We start from the raw sequence: 26790 nt of genomic DNA, 5'->3' as shown, positions 1-26790 counted from the left end.
TCAGCCTTCATCTTCATACAGTGGTCTCTTTGAGCCAGTCATCCTAGAGCTTTCTAGGGATGGGAAAATCTCAGACTCCATGCAGACCCACTGAAAATGTCTGCATTTGAAAAGAAGCCCAGGGGACTTGGATGCACATAAAAGTTTGAGAACCCCCAGCTTGGAATGTGGCCCCTGGAGCCCACTGGACTCAGGGTAGTGGCACTTACTAGCTGTGTGACTTGGGGCGATTCACTTCCCTTCTCTGAGCCTCAGTGTCCTCACAGAAGCACACTGGTGTCTGGTAGGCTTTAGAGGGACAGTATGTGTGATGTTTCTAGCTCCGTGTCCTGCGTTCATTTCTCCATATGAGTAGTTACAGCAGCTTCTGCTTGCCGGGGTTTGGTTTCATGATAGCTAGTGCACAGGGGGACGGAGAACACTGGTATCTGGGGGCCTGGGACACGGGATCAATCAGGAAGCAAAATTCCTGAGCATTTAGATGCAGAACCAAACACAGAAAATAAAGGGGACATATGATTTGCAGCAAACCCAAATAAATTATAAATATTTCATTGAAATTGCAGAGTGGCAGATTTAGGGTGTTTGCAGGGAAGGGGAGATAATGAATGTAAATTAATTGTATATTACCTGCTTTTGCTGAGATACAAAGTGAAATATCATCAATATTACTTTTATTGCCTGATACCAGTGAATGTGAAATATTTATAAAGGCTCACTTGTGACCCTAGTCCTAATAAGCCTGCTTTGCTCAGAATATACCGTTCTCTTAACTCCAAATTCTACCATCATATAAGAGTTTTCTGGAATCTAACCTTTGCATTAAAAGGATTATTAAAAGGATTATTTCAGACAATTTTTCTTTTTTTGGGCTGGGTCAATGTGATGCTACTTTCTTCTATTTTTTTTCTAGATTTATTGAATTATTAGTGACATAAATACATAAACTTAAGGTGTTCAAAGTGATGGTTTGATATGCCTATCTATTGCAAGATGATTCCCACAATAAGACAGTTATACCCTCCATTCCTTTCCAAAATTACAATTTTTTTTTTTTGTGGTGATACCATTCAAGAACTACTCCCTTAACAACTTGTAAGGAGGGGCGCCAGGGTGGCTCAGTGGTTTAAAGCCTCTGCCTTCAGCTCAGGTCATGATCTCAGGGTCCTGGGATCGAGCCCCGAATTGGGCTCTCTTCTCAGCAGGGAGCGACCCCATCTACTTGTGATCTCTGTCAAGTAAATAAGTAAAATCTTTAAAAAAAAAAACTTGCAAGGATGTAGCACAATATTGTTAACGGTACTCACCATGCTGCCTATCAGCTCTCCAGAACTTACTCATCCTACAGCTTGGAGTTTGCACTCTGACCCCATTTCCTCACCCTCAGCTTGTGACAACCATTCTCCCCCCTGCTTTTATGAGTTCAGCTTTTTAGATTCTGCCTATAGAGAGAATATGCAATATTTGTTTGCCTGACATATTTCACTTAGAAGAATCCCCTCAGAGTCCATCCATGTTGTCTCAAATGGCAGGATTTCCTTCTTTTTTATGGCCAAAAAATACCATGGGTATGTTATATACATCCACGCACTTTTTCTTCCGCTCCTGTGCTGTGATGGACACTTCGGTTGTTTCCGTGTCGTGGCTATTATAAATAGTGCTTCAGTGGAATATGGGGGTGCAGAGATCTCTTCAATGTAGTGTTTTGCTTTCCTTCAGATCTATACTCAGAAGTAGGATTCCTGATCATACGGTAGTTCTATTTTTAATTTTTTGAGAAACCTCTCTACTGTTTTCCATAGTGCTTGCACAGTTTCCATTCTTGCCAACAGTGCACAAGGGGTGCCTTTTCTCCACATCCTCACCAACAGTCGTTGTCTCTTGTCTTCTTGACAAGTAAACTTTCAGACAGGTGTGGCATCTTATTGTGGTTTTGATTTGCATTTCTCTGATGATTAGTGATATTGAGCAGCTTTTCATTGGTCTGTTGGCCGTTTGTATGTCTTCTTCGGAAAAATTAGATAATTTTTATTTGCCTTTAAAAACATGTCTTTGTATTAGAAACTCTTTCTGCAGACCCCATTTTCAGTGATTGCATCCAGCTAAGAACTGGCTGAGTCCATCAGATGGCCCCGTGTGGTCCTCAAACTCAGTAAGGGTACAAGTGATCTCATCCTTCCATACAACTCTCTCCACTATGATTTTTGTCTTGCTCAAGTGAGACTACCCACCCACCCACTCTGTAAGAAACTGGGCAGGGAGCGGGGGCGGGGGTGGGGGCGGTTCCCAACCTGCATCCATTTTTCATCTGGCGCCTCTCACTGAGTGCCCTCCGACTGACCTGCCACTCAGTCATGTCCCTCGAATTGTCTTGCTCACAGGCTTCAAAGCAACCTTTTAAAAACACTGATATGATCATGCTCTTCCACACTGAAAATTTGCAGGGGATTTCTGCTGTCTGTAGGGACAATCCCATTTGCCCTTGTGAGAGGCATGTCAGACTCTCCCCAATCCGGCCTGAACCTTAACTTACGTCTTGCCCTGAGTCCTCCATTTTGAGCTCCAGCTACACTGCGTCTCGGATAAATCTCCGGTGCTGCTGTTTTTGTCTCTGTGTTCTGGGCTCTTCTATTTCTAGTGTGGACTGTGGACTGTTGACTTGAGTGTAGGTCCTACTCTACCTCTTACAAGCCTGGGACCTTAAGCAAATTGTTAGTTCTCTTAGCCTCCAGTTCCTCCTCTATAAAATGGGTATAACAATATCTACCCCTATAGGGTTATTGTGAGGCTTATAGACGGTGTGCTTACCACTGTGCTGAGCATGTACTAAGCATGCAGCAGATATGTGTCGTAGGTGTTGACGTTACTGTTGTTGCTTTGTGTCTGAATGGGCCCAGGCTCTGGTGTAAGATACTATACAACTCGGGCAAAAGCTGCAGGTCATATCCAAATCACTTGTAGTCTTTGTTCTCTCTTCCCCGCTGTGTGTGAGTGATAGTATCAAATGTCTCAGAGACACAGAAAGTTCTCGAAAAGCATTTCGGAAAGGCAACCTTTTTATGGGGGCACACCCCTGGCCATGGACCAGATACCATTAAAGAGCAAGGGGGCAGTTCTGCTTGAGGAAATACATGCTCACGGACCCCCGGTTGTGGAAGCACTTCACCATGCTTTGCACAAGCACGCGTGCGTGTGCACGCGCACTTACACACACATATATAACACACAAAACCAGAGCCTCAGAGGTGCCATGTGCCTGAGCATTTTTTCCTTCTGTTTTAGTAGGGAGCAGATGGCCAGAATTTAGTCATCATTTTCCTTTTTCACAATACAAACTGGGCTTTCTAAAGCCTAGTTAATTTAAGGACTCTATCAATCAAATCTCGGTTTCTCCTAAATGACATGAATAGCGGTGAGAGTCACTTACATGCGTGGTCTTGAGTTAGAGGCTTCTTTACAGTCATTTATTATATCCTTCTGCGTGAAGGAGAAAGGGAAGTTCAAGGCTGGGAGATGTGCTACATCTGATACGCATTCCTATTTCAGAATGTTGGATCTTAAATTTAAATACCAGGGAAACTCTACTGTATTAGAGGTTAAAGATTATATTCCACAGGCCAGAGCCTGATCTTGGAGGCCAGGTGATTTGAAGACCCAGTTGTCACAATGTTTGTGAGGACAGTTTTGTAAAGGCAGCATGCAGAATGGATGGTGGCAGTAAATTTTATACCAGGCTCTTTCTACAAGTTTTGTTGTGACATTGTCGTGAATGTTAACACCCATCAGAATCTTGGCTGGCAGCCTGTCAGCTACAGGGGGAGGGAGAGCCTTTCCTTTCCCTCCCTGTGTTTTCTGAGGTTGCTTTCATCAGCGAGTGCTACTTAGGAAGGCTTGGCATCCTCGGGACTAACCACAAGAACCTCCTGAGTCAGCCTGTGGACAGACTGAGCAGAAAGAAAAGCGGTAGTGGAGCCTGGGGTCTGTGATGTGGTGTTGCCCCAAGGGTGATAGATCCAGAACCATGCTTCTGTGGGTTTATGCTGCTCATGTCTTTCTCCCAAATTTCAGACCATGATAAATGTGTGCAAATGCCCAGTATGAGTCTTGCACACCTGGCCCAGTCCAAGTCTCTCACTTGGATTCAGAGATTATCAAGCTCAGAAAATGCACTGTTTGCACCCGCGCCCAGACTGGAGGCTGCCGCAGGGGGCCTGCTGGCCGCGTCGATGGATAACTTCACTGTGAAAACCAGCAAGGAGACTGCAGCACGGGGAAACCGAGGCAGGTGGGTTTGACACTCTTGTTCTCTGAGCCCAGACCATCTTCTGCTTGGCACTCTGGAGCATTCCGTCCCTGAGGAAATTGTTTAAAGGATGTTAGATGTCTAAGGGAAGTATCCATTCATTCAACTGCCAACTGATTCCATAGAAATTTCCTGAAGGCGGGCTATGGGCAAAGTCTCTACTGATGTCTGCAGGGGAGAGATCCCATTCTCCATGGGGTTGCATTATATTTTGGTGGAGAAAAAACTAGGTAATGAGACAAAACCAAAGAGCACAAAATAAATAAACCCCTTTGGTCTTATCATGAACCAGGGACTGTTCCAAGCACTCACTCACAAACACATCAACTGATTTTGCCCTCACCTCCCTGGGAAGTAGTTTCTATCATTCTCCCAGTTGTGCCAGGGAAGAAATGGAGAGTCTGGGATTTGAGCGCATGTGGCTGGCTCTGGAGGGCAGACTCCTAACCTCTGTGCTCTGCTGCTCGCTCTGCAGATGGACGGTTTGTCATTTAATTTGTAAGTGAAAATAATGAGCTTTGAAACATAAATTCACAATATAACACATGGATCTGTAAACTTAAAAATAGCCTAGAAGTTGGATTACACTTACATGGCAAGTTCTAGAAATAGCAGAGACTCACAGGCAGCACGTGACCCGTGAAAGTTGCTGGAGGAGCTGCTTTTTGGAATGAGTTATACATTAGCTTCAGCAAGAGGGTATGGGTGATTGGTCTGAACTGTGATGTCTGTCTGTAGCCGCCTATCTAGAATGCTTTTCTATGTATAAATATTATGTACTCCAAAGTAATTCTTAGAAGAGTATTGCTTCAGATCCTATTGGTGCAAATATGTGTCACCGTGTAGGGCAAACGAAATCAGTAATGATGGAGTCAGACTGTTGGTGTACCAACTGTAGTGTCACAAAGGACTGAAAAGCACAGGGGCCTAATTAGAACACCAACCATTCTGTTATTCTGTTTCACAGTTTTGTGGGATAGAAGTTCTGGCAGGCCTTAGCTGGGTGACTCTTCCTCTTCAGGTGGCATGGCCTGGGGTCACTGACCGTGCTCAGCAGGACTGGTCTGGAGGCTTCGAGATGGCTTTCCTTACACGTGTGGGCCCTTGGTAGGGATGGCAGAGAGAGTGGGTTCCGTTGCGCACCTGTCACTCCCTGCGTGGCCTCGGGCCCTCCCCACGTGGTGCCTCCAGCCAGGTAACCAGGTTCCCACTGGGCAGCTCAGGGCTCCACGGGCCCAAGCTGCCTATCTTCTTAAAGGCTGGTTGGGCCTGGAGCTGACACAGTGTCACTTCCGCCCATCTCCTTCTGTCAAAGGACTGCCAGGTCAGGACAAATTCGCGAGTAGCAGAGAGAGACGCACCTCTTGATGTGTGAGTGGCAAAGAGTGCGTGACCACTTTTAATCTGTCCCTCGGGCTGATTGTACTTGACCACACATTCTAGACGAGAAGCCTGAAGAGGCTGTGACTGACTCACGGTCACCTTGAGATTGTGCTTACTGCAAAGGAACCTCCCCAGGCTGGTGGGCTCCTGAGGGTCTGCCGGCGGGCTCGCCCAGGAGGGCCTTCACAGCACTGCGTGGCTGTCAGCCTTCTCAAGAGAAAGCTGAATCTGAGGCTGCAGTAAGCCCTGCCACTGCTCTGTTTAGTTCACAAAAGCCACGTTTTCAGGACCCTTAGTGACTCACCTCAGAGGTGACCGGTAGCTCTTCTGGGAAAAGGAAGGATTTTCTGTGAAAAGGGAAATTGCGTTTTCTGTGAAAAAGGAAATTGGGTCCTCGGCCAGGTGGCAGGTCCCTAGAAGCGCCCCCGTGAGATGATGACTGGGTGCAGCTGGTTTCATGGAGGTAGTGATAGGAAGCAGGAGTGAGTGGGGAGAAAGGGACAGGGAGGGAAAAATCCCAAAAAGGAGGGTAGGGGCGCCTCAGTTAGTAGGCCTCTGACTTCGTTTCGGCTCAGGTTGTGGTCTCAGGGTCGTGGGATCCATCCCTGCACGGGGCTCTGTGCTCAGCCTGGAGTCTGCTTGTCCCTCTCCTTCCCGCTCTGACGCTGAGAGTGGTGTCATCAAAGTAGCTGGTGTGGGCAACCAGGCCTCGTTCTGATGACAAGGGTACAGAAGTCCTCGCAGAACTGTCTGTCTGAGGGTCAGGCACATGGACATGTCGGTGCTCACTCCTTCCACCTCTGCTGGCATGTTATCTGGGGGGAGGCATTCACTCTCTCACACTTTAAAGCAAAGTGAGGACAGTGGGGGAGGAGGCCACCAGAACGCTTTTCATCTTGCAAAACCGAAACTATATGTGCTAAACATCAATCTCCATCCTCCCCCCTGAGTCCTTGGGACCACCATTCTACTTGCTGCCCCCATGACACTGACTCCTCCCGCTGCCACATGTGAGTGGAATGACACAGCTAGCCCTTCTGTGGCTGGCAGTAAGTGCCAGTCTCGGGCCTTTTTAAGCAGAGGGGGTACCTGTGGCCAGATCAGGGAGGCCATGGAAACCTAGGGCATAGCTGTCCTTCCCTTTCTCCAAAGGCCCTCCCAAATGCCACCTTGTCCTCATAGCCTCTCTCGGCCCCTTCAGGACTTTCTCTGAAGCCCGTGCCTCTCCCTGGGCATGCTGGCAGGCTCCATCTGGCCGGAAAGGCTCCGCCCCACATCCTGTGGTGGGCTGGGGACTCCCAGAAGGCAGAGCCTACATCTGATCCACCTTTAGCCTCAGTGCCTTGTCACCCCAGGGTCTGACACCTGGTAGGTGCTCCGTGAGCTAGGGTTGGACTTGATGAAATGCACAGTATGGACAGGAGCCGAGGCAAACTGCGGCCTCATTTTGAATCTCTGAAAAATGGCTCTGTGCTTGCCCCTCGCCCCTGCACCTGCCTTCTCTCCCCCTTTGCCACTGTTCTTCCCTTTCGAGCTCTGTCCCCTCTGAACCGTGCCAGGCTATATGCGAAGATCACGGGGCAACATGGATCCAAGGGGACAGGAAGAGGCTCAGTGGGAAGCTGCCAAACCCTGCATCCCCATCTTGGTCTGGCTGCCTGAAGCAGGAGGGCGGGCATGGGCTCACTGAGCCTGGGTGATGAAAGGCCAAAACTGTCAGATGGTGGCTTTCCTGCCCTTCTCTCTTTAGAGGAGGCCCCCTTCTGGCTTTTTCTAGGGCTCTGAGCCCCGGTGGCTGTGCCTCTTCTCCTCTTTCTCCTGCTCTACTTTGCTCATCCTTCTGTGTAGCTTATCTTGTGACCTGGGGGTGGGGCAGTGTCACCCCTGAATTCATTATTCTCCTTGGGCATAGAATACTCTTTGTTTACTAGAATACTGGCTAAGCCAAGGCCAGCTGCATGCCTGCATGAAAGGGTCTTGTTCCAAGCTTGGTATGATGAGGGGGGAGACCGCAGGGCCCATCATTATGGCGGTGCAGGACGTGCCCTGCCCGACTCAAAACAGAAGCAAACAACAACAGCTTGGAACCCATTAAGCTCCATACTTACTACCTTGTTTTGGAGCCAAATGTGTATTATCATTTCACAAGCATGGGAAGTAATATTCCTAATTTTCTGGTTAAGGAAAAGGAGGTTTTGAGGAGCACATATCCAACTCAAAGGAGAGACAGAAGGAGGCTCATGGGAGGCCCTGGGGACTCTAGGGTCTCCTCTGAGACAGAAAGACTCCAAATCTATTCTTCCCAGTGCACTCCTGACAATGAGGTCAGCCCGTGATGGGGTCTTTTGGTGGGTCTCCTGCCTGATGGGGCATGTGGCTGCCTTTCCCAGGCCACCATCCAGACTTAGATATGGCAGGAAGGTGCCTCTTAGAGTCACCTTTTCTCATCTTGTGCCCTTTCCCTGCAGCCCTTGCATGCATCGGGAACAGCTGGAAACCATCTCTTTGATCCAGAAGTCAACGACTCGTGACCCTGTCTCTGGGCTGCCTGTGGAGAGCATGTACATGGGTATGGACCAGGTTTGGGCCAGGTTTGAGAGAAAGGAAACCATCCATGCGACGTTTGCTTGAAAACTTTTGTGGCTACTTCATGTTGCCTTCCCAGTAATAGTCACAATCTTTATGTTTTTAAAATTAATTTTACAACTAATTATGGTCAGGAAGAGCCCTTGCAGTCCACCTGTGGCTTGGGCTGGGCAGGTGGATCTGGAATGTGTTAGCACTGGTGAAGGTCCTCGGCGCTCTGGTCCAGCATGAGGAGTATTTGCTGTGGAATGGTGTGGTCACAAACTCACCAGCCACTTCCGTTCCACTTTTCACGGACCCGGAATATTACTTCTGCCCCTTCACGTGAAAATGTAAACAGGGGAGGCAGCGTTCTCCTCTGTCATATACCCTCTGGGGAAGACCCTAGGGAAAGGAAAAACAGAAAGATTCCAGACCTGGAGAAAATATTTAGACTTGACTGGCCTTAAGCCTGGGGATGGACCCTGGAACTCCACTGGGCCACTCTTTACCATGAACTGTTGCCAGGCTCTACTGTGGTCCCCAGGATGGAAGGTGGGAAGAGGGATGTGGAGAGCATAGAGTGGTGGGTCACAATGGGGGATGTGCCTACATGCTCTTTGGTCAGCATCAGAGCTCTCCACCCCAGGATTCCAGCTTGCTGAGAACAACGTTGGGGCCAGCTTTGGGTCTCCTCCAAGACCCAAGCTCTGGGGGAAATGCTGCAGGGTGCCCTCGCTGATCTGTGGGGTCATGTTGTCTCTGATTATTAGAGACCCAGGAGGGGAAGGCTTTGCTATCCCATCTTTGTGCTCTAACCTTAGTTTTACTTTTCACTGCCCACAAGTACATCTCTGTCTCAATTCTGTCTTGTCCCAAGACCAATGCAGGAAAAAGTAGCTATAGTAAGTTGTGTAGAAGATAAGCCCCATGTTCCCCCACTCTCGCCTCTGCTCCTAATGAGCCATCGCTGACCCATGAGGGTATATATGCTTCCGAAGATGCATACTGACCCAGTGAGGGGTATCGGAAGTTCGTGTTCTGTGATCCATTCCCAGTATTGTGTGTGTGTGTGAGCATGCACGTGTGTTAGAACACTGTTTACCACTTTTGTATCAAGGCTCAGATAATTTGGGGGAAAAGCACAATGTGGGGCTTTGTTTCTACCACTAGGGCCACAAAATGACAGGAGAAAGGGCTTTATAGCTGAACCAGAAGGAGAAATCACGCATGTGACACTGACCCGGGATCCGCATCGTGGCTTTGGTAAGAGAGCTCCTGGCAGGTGAGACCCAGTCTCTCCCTTGGGGCAGAAGGGAGGCATGTGCCATTTTTTTCCCTTTTGACTTTTCTATTCCCCTCTCCTGCCTCTCTCCCAGCTTGCCTTTTATAATGATCACTTCTTTTTATTCCCTTTAAGTGTCCCTAACAAGAGTCTGTCCCTAACAGACTCTTGGAACAAAGTCTTTTAAGGCTATAAGATTTCGGGGTTCATATCCTCAGAATCTAAGTACAAGATGAAAAGAGACTTTTTAGGGGTGCCTGGGTGGCTCAGTCATTTAAGCATCTAACTCTTGATTTCAGTTGAGTTGATGACTTCGGGGATCATGAGATCAAGCCCTACATTGGGCTTTGTGCTGGGCCTAAAGCCTGCTTAGGATTTTTTCTTTCTCACTCCCTTTGTCCCTCCCCCCCACTCTCTACCAAAAAAAGAAAGTGATTTTTTAATCTTAATACCATGTAGCAACCCTTCTCCAGTATACTTAGATTCTTAACGATGGGAAGGAATAGTCAATCTTTTTCACATCTTTATTGTTTATTATTTTTAAAGGCCCTGAAAAACCACACAAGAAACAAAACACTGAGACAAGTTACTCAATTAAAAATCACCTCTCGCTGGATAAGATCATGCCATTTGAGACAATGTGGATAGACCTAGAGGGTATTATGTTAAGTGAAATAAGTCAGACAGAGAAACAAATACTATATGATCTCACTAATATGTGGACTCTAAAAAAACAAAAAACAAAAAACAACGAATTAAAGAAAGCAGAATCAGACCCATAAAGACGGAGAACAAACGGATGGTTCCAGAGCGGTGGGAGGTGAGGGGTTGGGCAAAATGGGTGAAGAGGAGTGGGAGATACAGGCTTCTAGTTATAGCATGAATAAGTCATGGGAATGAGAAGCACAGCATAAGGAATACAGTTAACGATATTGTAACAGAGATGTATGAGGACAGATGGGAGCTACTCTTGTGGTGAGCACAGTATAATGTATGAACTTGCTGAATCACTGTTGTCCACGTGAAAATAATGTAAAATCGTGTGTCAGCTATATGCAAGGAAAAAAAAAGTCTCCTCCTTATTTCTGATTATCTACTGGGGCAAAATCCAGTGCACATGGATGGGTTGTATTCCTAGCTTTTGCTGTGCTTACTAATAGGGGGCAATCAGTTTTTTCCATGTGTCTCACAAAGTGGAAAGAGCTAATTGAGAATCCGAGGACTTCGCTAGAAATATCATTAGCTCCACTTGGCAGCTGGGTGGTCTCAAGTAAATAACCTAACCTCTCTGGGCTGCCAAATCATTAAGTATCATCTTATTAAATATTATTGGATTACAGGCTTTGTCATTAATGAGGGAGACGGTGTTGGCAAAGCTGACCCTGGCATCTTTATATCTTCTATTATACCTGGGGGACCTGCTGACAAAGCTAAAAAGATCAAGCCAGGTACGTCTTTTTAAATTGCCAATGATGGTGCCTTTTGGAACTTCTCTTTCTTTCCTTGATGGTATGATTAAGATGTTTTATTTTTCCAGGAGGGCGGATACTGGCCTTGAATCACATCAGTCTGGAGGGCTTCACATTCGATATGGCTGTTAGAATGATTCAGAATTCTCCTGACAGCATAGAATTAATCATTTCTCAGTCAAAAGGTATGTCTTCACTTGTGTTCAGAAGTTGGCGAATCTCCTCTATCTGTTGAAGATTACCATGAGGTACTAGGTCCTTAAGTTTATGTAAGATTGACGTTGCTTTTCTCAGAGTGGTGTCTTGCAAAGGACCACTGTTGTGACATAATCCATAAGCTTGGCAGGCCTATGGGCAGACTGGGCTCTGCTGTTGTCTGTTCTGCCCGAGGGATGTGGCCTACTCCTATTCTTTATCAGATGTGGCCCATCCAGCCATTGCGTGGTTTTTTGCCCACTTTTCTTGCATGACATGGAGGATAGTCGCTTTGTCAGCCAAGTCCTTATGGAAAGTGGATGCTCCAGAGTTTCCACAGTTGGGGCTTGGATGTGGCAATCATCTGGGGAGGAGACTGGAGAGCTGTACTGGAAAGTGATCTCACAGAGTGGGCATGCTTGTGTTACCTGGTTAAGACTTGGCCTGTTGGAGATCATCCAAAAGAGCAAGGTTCTTTTAAAAGATGCTTCTATTTATCCTTAAGTATGAGAGAGCAACAATTGCCCATATCAAGGAATAATATTAATATGTTTACTTGGAGTGGGTAGGGGGAGGAGGGTGAAAGTAATGAGGGATGTGGGGCACCTGGATGACGCAGTCAGTTGAGTGTCTGACTCTTTGTTTCTGCTTAGGTTGTGATCTCAGGGTCATGAGATTGAGCCCCGTGGGGTTCTGTGCTCAGGATTGAGTCTGCTTGGGATTCTCTCTCTCCATCTCCCTCTGCACTCCCCCACACCCCCCCTCCCCACTCTTTTTCTCAAATAAATAAATCTTAAACATATATTATAAAAAAGAAGTAATGGGGGATGTTAATATTCCCTTCCCTCCTGGTGACCTGGAATCACCACTGAGTTTCGGTTGAATGAGCCAGTAATTTAACCAGAGACTGCCTATGAATCCAGGCTCCTGGATTTCTTTCTCACACTCTGGGGTGTGTGGACAGTTGCCCCTTATGTACAGAAATGCTTCACGTCACACCAGCCAGCATTTTCTAGGTCTTAAATGTAGGTACTCCATTTGCCTTGCCCTCTGTAAACCACGTGCATTCTCTCACACTTGCATAGGTTTACAGGATGGCCAGAGGGTTTTCCTAGGTGTCTGAAGCTGTCCCTGGACAGAAGCCACAGGGGATGAGAGGTGGCAAAGCCAGAGCCTCAGCACTGTGGCTGGAGCTGACCCAGAGGCTTTGCCCCAATTCCTGAGAAACACCAGCCCCAGTTCACAGTCTCTTTTGGATCCCAATATTGTCACTGTTCTTCCCATAATATTTTAGCTTTCCTTCCATTTCCCTCCATATTTTGCACAGGACTAGGAGAAAAGAAAGGAATCAAACTATCCTTTTTTGTCAGGAAACAATGTAGCTGAGCTGGGAATGATTCAGTGTCATTCAAGGCTGGTTGTGGCAATGCGAGATGTCAAAACTGGGCACCCCAGGTCTGTGAGGTTCAAACCAGTTTCATGATAGAATAATGGACAATGGGCTTCCCATAATGCCTGTGATGACATGTCTTTCCATCCTAGGGCCCCAGTCCCCTGTTGGCAGTTCTGCCTACCAGACTTGGGAATCTTTACACAGCTGTAGGGGCTTGACTGCTGTGAATTTCTATCTCATTAGCTTGCTGTTGGGGCAGGTGCTCTAGACTTGAGGTCAGGGACAAAACAGATAACATTCCCATCATGGGAAGCCATCACTCTCTAGAACAGACTGAGTTTTCATTCCCCACAGAAGGTCTCCTGGCTTGTATTTCCATGAGGAAGGCTCATGTTGTACAGGTTGACTTTTTAATTCACTAATAAGTTCCATCCTTATCGCTCATGGAGGGTGTGGAAGAAAATGAACAGATGCTTCCAACATGGCCAGAAGGACAATGAGAGTAGAATCTGTGAATGAGATTGTGAGGAATAAGGCATTACAGAACAGTCGCTTCACCATTCCTTCCTGAATACCTCTGGGTTTGAATAACTTCCAGTCTAACTCATTAAATTACAGTTCATTCAGTGTGTGAGTTTGGGAACTTCCTTGAGTGCCAAGGAGTCTGTATCAAAAGTAAACCTACTTGTATGTTTCTATATCCACATCTAAAGAAAATTAGACTATTCTTCCTTTGTCCCACATATATTTGTTAAACAGCTTATATTAACATATTAATAATAGATGCCTTTATTAAGGCCCTACCATGTGCTAAACTAATTTCTCTTCATCTTTCTTGCTACATAGGTAAAATCTCTCGGTGTATATAATTTCTAAGCCCTAGCAACCCTAAAAGGTAGTTGACATTATCTCTACTTTAATTAGAAGGAAATTGAGGTTCAGAAATGTTAAGTACCTTGCCTAGGGTTTTGCTTATTGATTCCTGACCTCACAATCTTTTCCCTGTTCTGTGCCAGGTTAAGGGTCAGACACGGGGTAAGTAAAAATAAGTGTCCCAGTTTTTGTCCACAAGGAGTCCATCATCTTGTTGTGACCAAGTCCTCCCCAGAAAACCCAACACACTAGTCTTTGGGTCACATGTTGATTACAGGTGTGCTCAGTGGAAATTCTGGAAGAAGTCAAGTTTAAGGGCATCACCACATGCTGGCTGTGGGATTCTGGGCAAGCTACTTAATTCTTTTGACTCTGCTTTCTCATTTTTGAAGTGGGATAGCCCCTTCCTGGTAAATATGTTGAAATTATGGAGAGATATATACATATAAAATAAGTGTGTTTGTGTGTGTGTTTGCACACGCATGTATGTGTGTGTATTTATTTGCCATCACATGTTGAGAAATTAGTAGGATGGAGCTGGAATTATTAACTCTCCAGTTGCTCCTATATTTTCATAGTTGAGTCATAAACCTCTACTTAGGTTTTTAAGTCACACCCAGAATCCTCCCTTTCTCTATTCTAAATTCATCCTCCTTCCTGAGGTGCTAAACTCACATCTTTCCCAGCAGCTATAAAAGGTCTCTCTGTCATTGGAGGAAAATCTTGTACCTCATGTAGCATGATTTTACTGAAATGCCAGTCTTTCCAAGCTGTTGGCTTCTTGACTTGTTTTTATAGGTTTTTGTGGAAGTACCCCAAGTGAGGAAAAGAATAGCATGGCCAATTCTGGGGTCTTGTCTACAGACAGCCCAAGCAACTGGCATCAGGGAAGCTTTTCATCACACAAGCAAAACCAGGAGAAAAATATTGAAGACCTTGAAGTGGCTCAGACTCAGAGCTTACTGCCCAGGGTGAGGCCTCAGCTTTCCCCTTCGCCATTAAAGGTAATCATCCCCTTGGTTCCCTCTCTAGAATTTGGAAGAAAAAGAACAGGTTGTGGAGCCCAACAGTCCCAGCTCCAAAGTCCCTCTTTGCTTTCTTTTTGCCATATCAGCTAGAAAAAACTTACTTAATCTCTCTGACCCTCAGCTTTTCCAAAATAAGTACCTGCATTGCATGATTATTGAGAAGAAGGTAAAGGGGGAAAGGCAACACTCCAGGCACAGTGCCTGGGCTATGGGGTCCAGTGTTGGGTCCTCCAGTGTCCTTGGTCACTGATTATATTTGTTACTGGTAATAACATTGGCTGTCACTGAGGGCAATGTATGGACATCCCATATATTCTTGGCCTCTAGTGCTCAAACTGCAACTCAGTGGCTTTGCTTTTTGTCAGTGCCAGGGAGGAAGAGGACAAGGCCAACTTTGGGATACAGAGGACCATGTACTTCAGTCCTACCACCTGAAGCTGTGTCTCCTTGGACATTGGGTGGAAAGGTCTCCTTTTTCCCTCTAGAACTTTCTTCTTTCTGCTCTGGGCCCTGTGAAGCTGATGTTTAGAGACCCTGTTAGCCTTCTGAGAAAGAAGCCCTGTGTCTAGGAGTCTAGGAGAAACTCTCCACTTTCCTTACACTCACACTAGGACCCCACTCACAACTCTTCTGACACTGTTGTAGTTTTTTACCCTAGAAGCAATTCTGACAGTAACTGAGTGGAGTTAACACCAGATCCCACAGGTTTTGTAGGACTGGGCTCACTCCCACAAGACTGTTCCCATCGGAGATGACAATCACAAGTAGTAGGTCCCCAAGTTCCCCACATTTGTCTGAAGTTTGCTTACAAATTGTAGGCTCCTGTGTCCTCTCCTTGGGTTTGATAATCTCATAGAGCAGCTCATAGAACTCAGGAAAGCAGTTTTCTTGTTACTGCCAACTTATGAGAAAGGATGTTTTAAGGGGTACAGGTGAATAGCCAGAGGAGCGATCCATAGGGCAAGGTCTGGAAGGGTCCCGAATACAGGAACTTCTGTCCCTGTGGAGTGGATGTGTACCATCCTCCCAGCACAGACATGTGTTCACCAGCCCAGAAACTCTCTGCATCCCATGCTTTTGGTATTTGTATGGAGACTTTATCACTTAGGCTTGCTGGATCATGAACTCAATCTCCAGTTCCTCTCTCCTCCCCAGTGGGTGGGGTGTGGGGTGAGGTGGCAAGTTCCAAGCTTTGAATCATCAGCCCCCATCCTGAAGCTATCCAGAAACCCCTCAAGAGCTGCCTCTTTCAAACCGAAGACTATCACCCAAGAGATTTCAAGGGCTTTGAGAGCTCCGTACTGGAAACTAGAGCCAAAGACCAGATATTAGAACAAGAGATGCTCCTATCCTCTTAAGACTTAGGAAATTACAAGGGTAGAGGGAGCTGTGTGCCAGGAAGCGAGGAGAGGCCCATATATATATTTGTTATTATTTCACACTGTAGTGGCAGCCAGCATTTGGGTGGGAGTGAGGACACTATTGTCACTCTCTGCCTGTGCTCAGGTGGGCTATGTCCCTCTTCTGAAAACACAGGTCCTATCACGTGCTCCTCGCCATAGAACACTCTGTAATTGCCCACTCCCTCCTCTTGCTCCTCAGGCTCTGAGAAGGGAAGAACACCTACCGTTTCTAGGCCCAGGGCATCTGGCCCTCCTTATTGGTTTCTTCAAATGCCAATGTCTCTGCAAAGTAGGTCTCCTCATATGAACTCTTCTCTGTGGCCCAGGCTGAGCCTGCTGAGACTCGGCTTGAGTCCACCTCAGCCTCACTCCATCTCATTTTTATCCTTTATGAGGAGAGGTAATGTCGGTTCAGAGAGCCATGGAGACAGAGGTGCCTCACAGTAGGGCTCCAGGAATGTTAGCTCCTTCCTAATGGGCCATGGTTCTCAGCTAGATGCTGTACCCCATGAAGAGCATGCTGAGGGATCAGCAAGAGAATACTGGGGACATTTATTGAGTGAGTAAGCATGTGTCAGGCAGCACCCCAAGCACCTACATGTGTTGTATTACATAAGCTTCATTACAGGCCTATGAGATAGTTATCACTATTGACCCTTTTTGTAGTTGGGGTGCCTGAGACACAGAGGGGAAAGGAAGGTACTCAAGGTCTCTCAGGGAGTAAGAGGCAGAGCTGGGATTTGAATCCAAGAAGTGGGACTCCAGAGCAGATGCTTTCACCATGGGGCTGTACTTCAGAAGGCCCCTCTTGACAGGAATCAGGGCCAAGAGGGACTCAAGTTGGGGCCTCACAGGCTGCAAACCTGTGGGCTGGTTTTGGCCAGTGGTTGAAGGGAGCAGTGGTGTTCCAGGGCTGCAGCTGACCGTGGCACAGACTGTAGACACTGTACAAGCCAGGTTCTTCTGGGTCACGGGGCTGGCTCTGTGGGCAGGTAACTTTCTGTGACATAGTTAAGTTCACACTCTTGTTTTGGACTTCAACCTCAGTGTTCCTTTACTCTTTGAAAAAATTTTTAAAAAATTTTATTTATTTATTTGAGAGAGAGAGAATGAGAAAGAGAGAGAGTGCTGAGCAGGGAGCCTGATGTGGGACTCAATCCTGGGACTCCAGGATCATGATCTGAGCTGCAGGTAGTCACTTAACCAACTGAGCCACCCAGGCACCCTATTCTTTGAATTTTAAGGTGTGGACAAAACTCTTTGCCAGACTACACAGTCTCGAGTGTCTCAGGAAAAACTGGAGTTTTGTCTGTTCTATACCCATCGCTTTGGAAACTCTTCTGTTCATAATTTTCCAGGTTACTTCAGCCTGTCTATTTTCCCATTGTATTAATGGTATTTTCCAATATGGCAAACCAGGAAGCAGCTAAACAGAGGAGGCAGATAAGACCAAAGGCTGGGAGTACGCGTGGCTCCATCTTCTGGGCACAGTTCATTAAAAGCTTCTTCCCAATTAACTAGTAGTTCAGTAGGGGCAGGTCTGTCCTATCAGTGCTGTCCCCTCGACTTACACAATGCTTGACATGTAACAGGTGCTCAATTAACGTTGCATGGTTGGATGAATGAATAAACAAACCACTCAGTTAATGTTGCATGGTTGGATGAATGAATAAACAAACCACCCATGGGGGGGAAAAAAAAGAACTCTTGTCACAACATTGAGCCAAATTCCTGCCAGGGGTAGATAATTCTTACCTTCTGTCCTTCCCACTGTTAAGTAAGACCTCATGCAGCTACTCTTGCTAGGGATGATTGAAGTTCCTCCTGAGGTTGTCTTCTGCTTAAGAAGCTGCCATGTATCTGGAATCCAACGTCACTTAGCTAGTGTCATGTGTGAAGCTACCAGGAAGTGCCTGGATGGTTTAGTTCTCACATGATATTTGCATCCTGAGTGGGAACAGGAGGGAACCTTGCTATGGGCCATGTATGATTCACAGTCACATTGAAAAGGGGATCCCTGGTGCTCACTTTGGCAGCGCATATACTGAAAAGGGGATCCCTCATTCCAGTTTTGTGGATTGGGAAGATTGGAGAGACCAAGGACCTGGCCCAAGCTCATAGAGGGAGGAGCTGATAAAGCTGGGAATGACACCTGTTGAGTCTTGAAATTCATGCCCCTTTTGGTGTGCAATGCTGGCGAGAGCTAAGACACACTATCTGTTCCTGTAGGCAACTGTCTTCATGCCTTCTTTATTTTCATTTGTTTTTTTCTGGGGACAGGGTACTGGTTCTTCTTGTCCTCCACCACCTTCAGAAATCAATGTCAGTGAAATCTACTTTGTGAAACTGGTTAAAGAAGATGGGACGCTTGGATTCAGTGTGACTGTAAGAATTATTAAGCAAGCTTGGGAAGTACATGGTTGAAAAGATGTCCCTCTGGAGCCTTGGTGGGAATTCCCTTCAGATGGCAACCTCTGATAATGTGCCCCTTATGTGCAAGCAGCTCATGGGAAATGGCGAGCCAAGAAAGTCAGTGGGGCCTCTGTGGGGTGGGAGACGGGAGGACTTAAAGACCACCCACGAGATGCAAGGCACACTTGGGAGGATCAGACTCTCCAAACAGTGTGGGTAGGATTGGGTGATGGGTCCTGACTCTGTGGTTATGTCACACAAGAAAGGAAGGGCAGCGGAGAGGGGCTGCAGGGACATAAGCTAAAGGGAATGAGGTGATCCACGGCCATCCAGAGGAGGGTCACAGTTGAGACGGGTGTCCCTACTTCCAAGGGTAGAACAGAGTCACCTTGGCCAGACTAGAGTTTAGGATGGCCCCTTTGCATTGGTTTCTGAGCTCTTGCTGTAGACCCTGGGGGAGGGAGGGGACAAAAAACTGTATAAGAATGATATAACCCCACTGATGTAAACCCTGTACACGTGTGCAGATATGTGCCTAGAGAAATCAGAGGAAAAAAGAGAGTTAGATCTTTATCTAGGAACCCAAGGATGCTCATGATCTTGTGTTAAGTTAAGGGGAAAAAGTTAGTTGTAGAGCACTGTGTAGTGAATTCTGGGTTTGTACCTCCAAACCAAGACTCAAGCAGACAGGACATGCCAGGCCAGTCTCTGGGCCCATAGCTGCATCCGCCTATGCTGTCTGTTGTGTATGGGGAGACAATGTGGGGCATTGATGTGACTTGGATTTAGAAGCACCTGCCACAAGCCAGTGCTGGGCTCCCTCCTGCTAGCTGTAATGTTATACTCCTTATGGAATATCTAACCTTGCTGCATAGTAGACAGTATGGTCTGAACAAACAAGTGAATGTCTAAGATGTTGTCACATGGAGATGAGGTAAGGGGATCGCATGGCATTCAGATGGGGGATCTCTTTGGGAGGCCAGGGAGGCCCTGGTTGGAGGGGGCAGACAGGTGGTGAGTCTTTCACTGTGTTTCTCATTGTGTTTATCAGGGTGGCATTAACACAAGCGTGCCCTATGGAGGTATCTACGTGAAAGCCATCGTTCCTGGAGGGCCAGCTGCCAAGGAAGGGCAGATCCTGAGGGGTGAGGGATGGAGTCATGTGGGGAACTGCCTTCCTGGCTGTGATAAGCCCTGGCCTCTAGACCTTGCCCTGTTCTCACCCTAGATGTCATGCAGATGGTTCCCCCTCCAGGTCCTGGTTTCCTCACCTGGGAAAGGGGCTGATTCAACCAGGCCTATCTCCATGATAAGTTAAGGGGATGAAATGTCTGTGGTGGTGTACTGGGAAGCACAAGGTGATTTTAAAACAGGAGGTTTTAAATAAGCTCATTGCTGTTTGGCTACATGGAAGAAAGTAGCGCTTCCCACTGAGGACAGAGCATGCGTCACTGACTCCCACTTTAGTATCCAGGGAGGACAGTGACAAGCTTCCTCCCCACCCTTCCTCACATCCACTGCTCTGAAGTGGGGGAGGAGGAAGGATTTTTATTGCCCTCCAAAATGGCAAGTTTAGCTAGAAAGGGCACCCAGGATCTTAGTTGTCTCTATTTTCCAGAGAATTCCCCTGTCTGTCCCTGGCATCAACCTGGTCTTTCTGACCTGTTTTGAAATTTAAAAAAAAAAAAAAAAAAAAAAAAAAAAAAAGCACATCCTGGAGATATAAATATTACCCCTAATTGACTTGAAAGTACTTTCAAAATGGTTTCACAGGAGAACAGTTTATACAGTTATACAGAGCTGGCTCAACCCATCTGGGAGCCAGTAATAGAAAGGTTTCTGTATCATTGATCTATAAAGATGCTCAGAGAGGTGGCTGGCAGCCCGGCCCCATTGGGGCTTCTCACGACTCCGCTTCCTGACCCTCCTTGAGGCTGCATGAAGGGTGCTGGGCAGGGGCCTCCTGCAGCCTCAGGAGCTAAGAGACATGACCTCTGTCCCCCTCCCAGGTGACCGGCTCCTGCAGGTGGATGGAGTGAGTCTGTGCGGCCTCACCCACAAACAGGCTGTGTGTTGCCTCAAGGGTTCTGGGCAGGTGAGTGCCCCATTAGCAGGGAACTGTTCTTCTGCCTTCCAGAGTTTTCCTGGGCAACATTAGACACTGTGGTGGCCTCTGGGTGGGAGGCAGACCGGCAGGAAACAAAACAAGTCTTTCTCCTTTGCTTTCTTTTCTCTTTCCCTTTTTCACTTTTCTATGGTGATATGAAAGCCAGGAGGAAGCAGACAAATTTCCTAAGCAGCTTACCTCAACCCCTGCAAAGACTCTTGCAAAGCTGGCATTTCAGTTGCCTCGGTTCTGGAATCAGACAGCTGAAGAGGGCTGATGTGGTGGAGGGATTTCTCCCGTCTGGCTCTGGCTCTGGCTGCCGCCTCACACTCTCTGCTCCAGCCCACACTGGGAGATGCTTCCATCTGCCCTCCAGCCCTGTCACCAGCTGGCCTTTGCACCTGCTCACATCCTCTCCCCTGTTCATGCTATTCCCATCACCTTGGGTAAATTCAGGCCATGCTGTCCTGGGATTCTGATCACAGTGAAGTAGAAATTCCAGACACCCAGAGCAGAAGGCACTGACCTATTATGGACTCCTTATTCTCTATGGTCCCACGCAGCATCTGGATGTTACCATGCTGTGTCCAGTCCTCTGCCTGAAGGTGGGAGCCCTTTTGTGTCTCAATGTCCTCAACCTCAGAGCTGGCATTGCCCTCTAGGTAACTGGGGAGTTGGCAGAGACAGAAGGGACTCCTGTGGGCCCTTCTGGCAAATGGAGGGAGTGGAAGGGCCCCTGTTTGCTCCCCGTTTGCTTCCGTTCCCAAAGCAGTCTTCTGGTTTGCAGTGAAATTGACTTATGCTGGCCACCTCCATTGACCTGTCTTGAGAACAGAGGCATAATTTATTAGTACTCTCTGCTCTTTAGACTTTTGCTAATGAACCTGGTTAGAGAAGGTACTTCTTGCTTGCTGCTGGCAGCTTGCTAGCCGTGATGACAGATGGGAATTGTCACACTGGGATCATGGGTGTGCTGCTGAATGACAATGGCAGCAGAAGGATGCTAGCTGGCCCAAGTCCCCTGAATGGAAGCTCAACATTTCTAAAAAGCTTCCAGGTGATGTCTAGTCACTGGTTCCTGAACCACGCTTTGTGTAATGAGAGTATAGAGTGTGTAGGGAAGAAGGATGGAAAATCAAACCAAAAGGAAAGAGAAGGCCAGACTGGCATAGATCTGGGAAGGAGAAGGCCAGGTTGGCATAGATGATGGGAAACAATAGAGACTTGAAAAAAATATTTTATTATTTGACAGAGAGAGACAGTGGGAGAGGGAACATAAACAGGGGGAGTGGGAGAGGGAGAAGCAGGTTCCTGTGAGCAGGGAGTCTGATGTGGGGCTTGATCCCAGGACCCTGGGATCACGACCTGAGCCAAAGCAGAGGCTTAACAACTGAGCCACCCAGGTGCCCCAATGTTAGAAACTTTGGATCAAAAGTGTTGCATATTTAGTTTGTGTCTTAAATCAACCCATGGGTAGCCATGGGGGTGTGGCGTGGGGAGGAGAAGATTGGGTCCAAGAAGCCAAGTTAACTGGAGTTTGCCACAGTCCAGCTGGGCACTCGCAGCAGGAGAAGGAATGGAGGACTGGGAGCCCTGGGGGAAATGTTTCTGATGGTGAACAGCCAGATCTTAGCAACCAGATGGGCATTTGGAGGGCAGAAGGGGATAAGCTGGATCCCTGCAGGTGTGGCCCCTAGGAGGTTAGTTGAGGGAAGGTTCCATGTTCTGAGAGAGCAGATGCAAGGGGAGGAATGTTTTAGGCAAAACGAGGAGAGGGTAGTGAAGGTGAGTGAGAGGAAGGTGAATTTGGCCTTGAAAGCTCTGAAATGGAGGTACATGTGTTACCTCCAGAAACATTTGTCTGACGGGCAGTTAAAAATATGGCTCTGGATCCCAATAAGTGGGCTAGATTGGAGATTTTAACCTGAGATTCAAATGAAGCAGCTATCGGAAGTATGAGAAAATTAAGAAGCATTTGCCGGGTGAAGGCAGAGGCTCCTGGTTGTCATATGAAGTGCAAATGGAGTTTGTCCAACCGTCTTCTAGGTTGCAAGACTGGTCTTAGAGAGAAGAGGCCCCAGGACCGCCCAGCAGTGTCCTTCTGCTAAGGACAGGACGGGAGATGAATGCACGGCTGTTTCCTTGGCAACAGTCTTGCCCGGCAGGCCGGAGGGCTGTGTCTCCGCGACAGATGGTGAGAGGAGAGAGAATTGAGTGTTACTATTGTCATGTCATCCCGTGCTGCTTTTGAATTCTCAACTCAAAAGGGAAGGTAGGAAGGCTTCCTCTGGGTTCTCAAAAGATAGCAAACATGATACGGCTGGTGTTCAGAGGCAGTAGAAGCCAATCTAATGGAATGTGATTCTAGGAAAAAAAACATGCACTCTTCCAAAATGATTGCCAGGCGTAATTCCCCCCTCTGCCTTCTGAGGTTTCTCCATCAGGTGCCTGAATGCTTGTGTATAAATCTTTAGGAATGAAATTGGCGTGAAAGGGTCAGGCATTTTCTGACCAAATCTCTACCTTCCAGCCAAGACACTCATAACAAAAGATGTGGGGCATGATGAGGCAGGCTGGGAGGGGAAGGTGCTCAGAAATCTGAGCATCATGCATGATGGTAAAAGTCTATCAGTTTGCAGGGACATCCTGGCATATCTACCAAAGGGCTGCCTCTCTGCACAGCCCTGTGATTTTGTTTCCTGCTAGGAAAACATGTACTCCCTTAGTTATTTCATGATTTGGAGCTTAGCCACTTTTCAATCTCTTTTCAGAAATTTTCCTGAAGGTGTGAGTCAGGTTGGAAGCTTGGTAACCATAGTGAGCAATGGGTTTCGGGTGGAGGGGGACACGCATGCATACGATGAGTGTTTCCTCTTTCCTCGCTCCTCCGCTCACTCCAGTGAGGCCCTTTGACAGACTCACTATCAAATGAGGTGAGGGGTCTCATTGCAGTGATGGTGAAATTGGTCGTGTGATACACCAGAAACAAATCTTTGGATGTTTTCATTCTCATTCCATATTAAGGTTTACGAGTCAGTGCTCTGTCCTATTAATTCATTGACAAGTGAGTGGGAGGCAGACCAGGAGAGACCCAAAGGTTTCTTTGGCTGTTAGGCTAGTGAGATTCCTGGAGCTGTGTCCATCTTTGCTGCCCAGAGACAGCTGTTTTGTCTTATGGTCCATCCGCATGGCTAAAGAAAACAGTGGCTAACACATTTCCATAGATTTTACCAGAATTTTCTTCAGAGTCTAATTATGTAAAATTTTGTTCAGATATACTAAAAATGATTAAGGTTCTAAAGGCGTAATAAGAATATATATGATGTAAGTTTTATTAAATGATATAAGTAAATTATACATGTCTATCAACTATGTCTTTACATATAAACCCTGTTGATTATCTATAATTGCTTTATCCATATGGTAACTACCTGCCACATGTGGCTGTTGAATATGATATATAGCCAATCCAAATTGATAAAATATATATTTGATCTTTGAAGATTTAGTTCCTAAGAAGGATGCAAAATATCTTATTAACACTTTTTAATATTGATTACATGTTGAAATGGTCCTACTGTAGTATATTGGGTTACAGACCCTATATGAGCAAGTTGATTTTACCCATTTCCTCTTTACCCATTTCCTTTTAAAATGCAGCTATTTGAGAACTGAAATTACACATGTGGATCACATTTGCAGCTCACCTTATATTTCCATCAGGCAGCACTGATCTATAAGTATAATGGACTCTATCATAAAAATTAGCAAAATGAAATCTTTTTGTAAAACAGAAATAACTCATTCACTTGACAGTGTACATCATTATACAACCCAGTCAGCTTCAATGGGAATGTACTAAGGGATTTATCTTGTCCATATCCCACAACACAGGTCCTAAGTTTGAAGTCACCCTGAAAAAAAATGCCAGTGGGTTGGGATTCAGCTTCGTGCAGATGGAGAGAGAGAGCTGCAGCCATCTCAAGAATGATCTTGTGAGAATTAAGAGACTCTTCCCAGGGCAGCCGGCTGAGGAGAACGGGGCCATCGCAGCTGGTGACATTATCCTGGCCGTGAATGGAAGGCCCATCGAAGGCCTTGTGTTCCAGGTAGGAGACCACGCAGCCCCGCGTGCACACTGACACCAACCATGCTTTTTTCAGGCCCACCCACCATAAGGAATATTCTGGGCTCTTGAAAGTCACATCTGGAAGCTGGATCATACAAAGAAAGCAATTGGTGGAACGTTCTTACATTTAAATTTCTGTCTCAGTTCTTGAATATCTGACCTTGAGTAAGCCTTGTTTCCAATTGTTTCTAATTGGGTTTATAATGAAACTGAAGATAAAAGCCTGGCTCTGGGCTGGATGAAGCTCTCTTAACATTCTAGGAGGTGGATGTGTGGGCTGAAGAGACTACAGTGGGTGCCTTCGTGCCCTTCTTCCCATTTCTCTATGAAATTTAGAGAAGTTGATGAGCAGTGTTGCACCCATTGTCCTGTATATATTCAAAAATGTAATTTAAAAAAGAGTAAAAAGTGGACGCTTCTCCTGGGGTCTGGGTGGCTCAGTCAGTTAAGCATCTGACTCTTGATCTCAGCTCAGGTCTTGATCTTGGGATGCTGAGTTGAAGCCCTGCATGGGGCTCCACACTGGGAGTGGAGCCTACTTAAAAATAAAAAAGTGGACACTTCTCAACGCTTATTGCACAATATCTCAATGGGATATTGTGTCAGGGTCCTGGCTGGAAATTGAGTCATTTGAGTAGGGTTGAGTACAGGTGTGAGCTGGTTGTTGGGAAGTTCAAGGGAGAGTGTAGAGCCCTGGGGCTGGGAACAGTGGGTGCAATTATTCATCTATACTTCCCAAGTCCAAAGGCACATGGGAAGGAGCAGTTATATAATCCAGGAAACTGAGAGAGCTGGTGAAGTGGACCTGATGACATGAACAGTGACAGTAGCTTAGGGACCCAGCCATTCTGCTCAACACCACGGGGAGGAAGGTAGGAAAACAAATATCCACCTGTCTTCCCAGCTCTGATCCCTACCCATGCTCCCTTTGGCTGAGCCCAACAGGAAGCACCTCCCTCTCCTGTCTCTGATCCCACCCATGCTCCCATTGGTTGAGTCCAACAGGAAGCACCTCCCTCTCCTGTCTCTGATCCCACCCATGCTCCCATTGGCTGAGCCCAACTGGAGCCCTCTCTGCAGTCTGCACAGGCCCACCTCCGGAACACAGAGCAAGGTGGAGAGCCTCTGGACTGAGTGATGAAGGGCGAGAGTCCCCTGACAGCATATGCTTGGGTGGCAGTACCTTCATTTTTCTGGTTTGTGACCGAAGACCTGTTTTCTGAGACCTAGTGCTGGGTCAGCAGCTTCGTGAGGAAATAACGACGCAGAAGCAGGCAGTTCATATGTTCTCAGAGCTCGTGGTGGGGTGGGACAAACAAGAAAACAGAACCGACGGTGGAAGACAAGTGCCTTGAGAAACAAAAATGCCTGCCCCAGGGAACTGGGGAGAAAAAAGTGCTCTCCCCAGGGAACTCGCGAAGGAAGCATGTTCCGTTGCCACTAAAGGGGGTTATTAAATGACATCTAGATTAGCGGTTCTCAAGTTGGAATGATACTGCCTCTCGGGACATTTGGCAAGGTTCAGATACATTTGTGATTGTCACAACTGGCAGATGCCACAGGCATCAAGAGGGCAAAGACCAGAGATACTGCTCTACATTCTACCATGAACAGGACAGTCCCCACCCTGACTTCCAGCCTAAAATGGCAGTAGGAAGGAGAGGATGAGCCATCCTGGCCTAGATAGGAAATGGGAACTCTCAAGGCACCCTGAAGCCCTGGAACCAGAGAGTAGGTTGGTGGAAGAGGCTCAGCATAGCCCGAGCTTAGGATGGGGAAGCAGGTGGGAGAGAGAGAGAGTGAGCTGAGAGGCAGCGCAGGTAAGTAAAGGTTGTGAGAGAGGCATTTTGGTGGGAGAAGGCCCTGGTTATATCCACACTGTGGAAAGCATGCTCTTGAACACCATGGAGGAGGGGAGGTGGGTAACCCTGGAGGAGGCAGGGAGCACTGCAATTTCATAGGTGAGAGGTTCTGTGTGCCCGAGCTGAGCAATGGAGGAAAGCTCAGGGCCAAGGGTTAAGCTTTAGAGATTGGGGTGCTGGCCTCTGAGATGGGGGGGCTGCTGAGAGGAGAAGGAGGTTGAGATGATGAATAGCTGTTTGTTTGAGTCGTTTTCTCAGTGAAGAAAAGGCATCAGGATGGGCAAGTGCCACCATGGAAAGGCCCTAGGCAGACCCTGGCCACTTCTAGTCCAGCGTGGATGCTTTGCCTGCATGGGAGCCTCAGGCTGGTGACTTCGGTATCT

General features: G+C 47.0%; 1 protein-coding gene across 1 annotated transcript in view; it reads left to right on the top strand.

Annotated features, from left to right (window-relative positions):
- The window catches only part of FRMPD2 (FERM and PDZ domain containing 2), an 88504-nt gene that overhangs the window by 52328 nt on the left and 9386 nt on the right, over nucleotides 1–26790 (top strand). Inside the window, exons 16-26 of the mRNA XM_059397694.1 lie at nucleotides 4069–4285; nucleotides 8155–8255; nucleotides 9425–9517; nucleotides 10877–10984; nucleotides 11074–11190; nucleotides 14265–14470; nucleotides 18178–18282; nucleotides 19361–19454; nucleotides 20319–20404; nucleotides 22463–22610; nucleotides 24311–24525. Coding sequence (XP_059253677.1) covers nucleotides 4069–4285; nucleotides 8155–8255; nucleotides 9425–9517; nucleotides 10877–10984; nucleotides 11074–11190; nucleotides 14265–14470; nucleotides 18178–18282; nucleotides 19361–19454; nucleotides 20319–20404; nucleotides 22463–22610; nucleotides 24311–24525 — 1490 coding nt within the window. The remainder of the gene's footprint in view (nucleotides 1–4068; nucleotides 4286–8154; nucleotides 8256–9424; nucleotides 9518–10876; nucleotides 10985–11073; nucleotides 11191–14264; nucleotides 14471–18177; nucleotides 18283–19360; nucleotides 19455–20318; nucleotides 20405–22462; nucleotides 22611–24310; nucleotides 24526–26790) is intronic.

This window comes from Mustela nigripes, chromosome 4 (genome assembly GCF_022355385.1).
Source record: "Mustela nigripes isolate SB6536 chromosome 4, MUSNIG.SB6536, whole genome shotgun sequence".
Taxonomy (NCBI): domain Eukaryota; kingdom Metazoa; phylum Chordata; class Mammalia; order Carnivora; family Mustelidae; genus Mustela; species Mustela nigripes.
The sequence above is the reverse complement of the archived record's forward strand: the minus strand, read 5'-3'. Positions and strand labels throughout refer to the sequence as shown.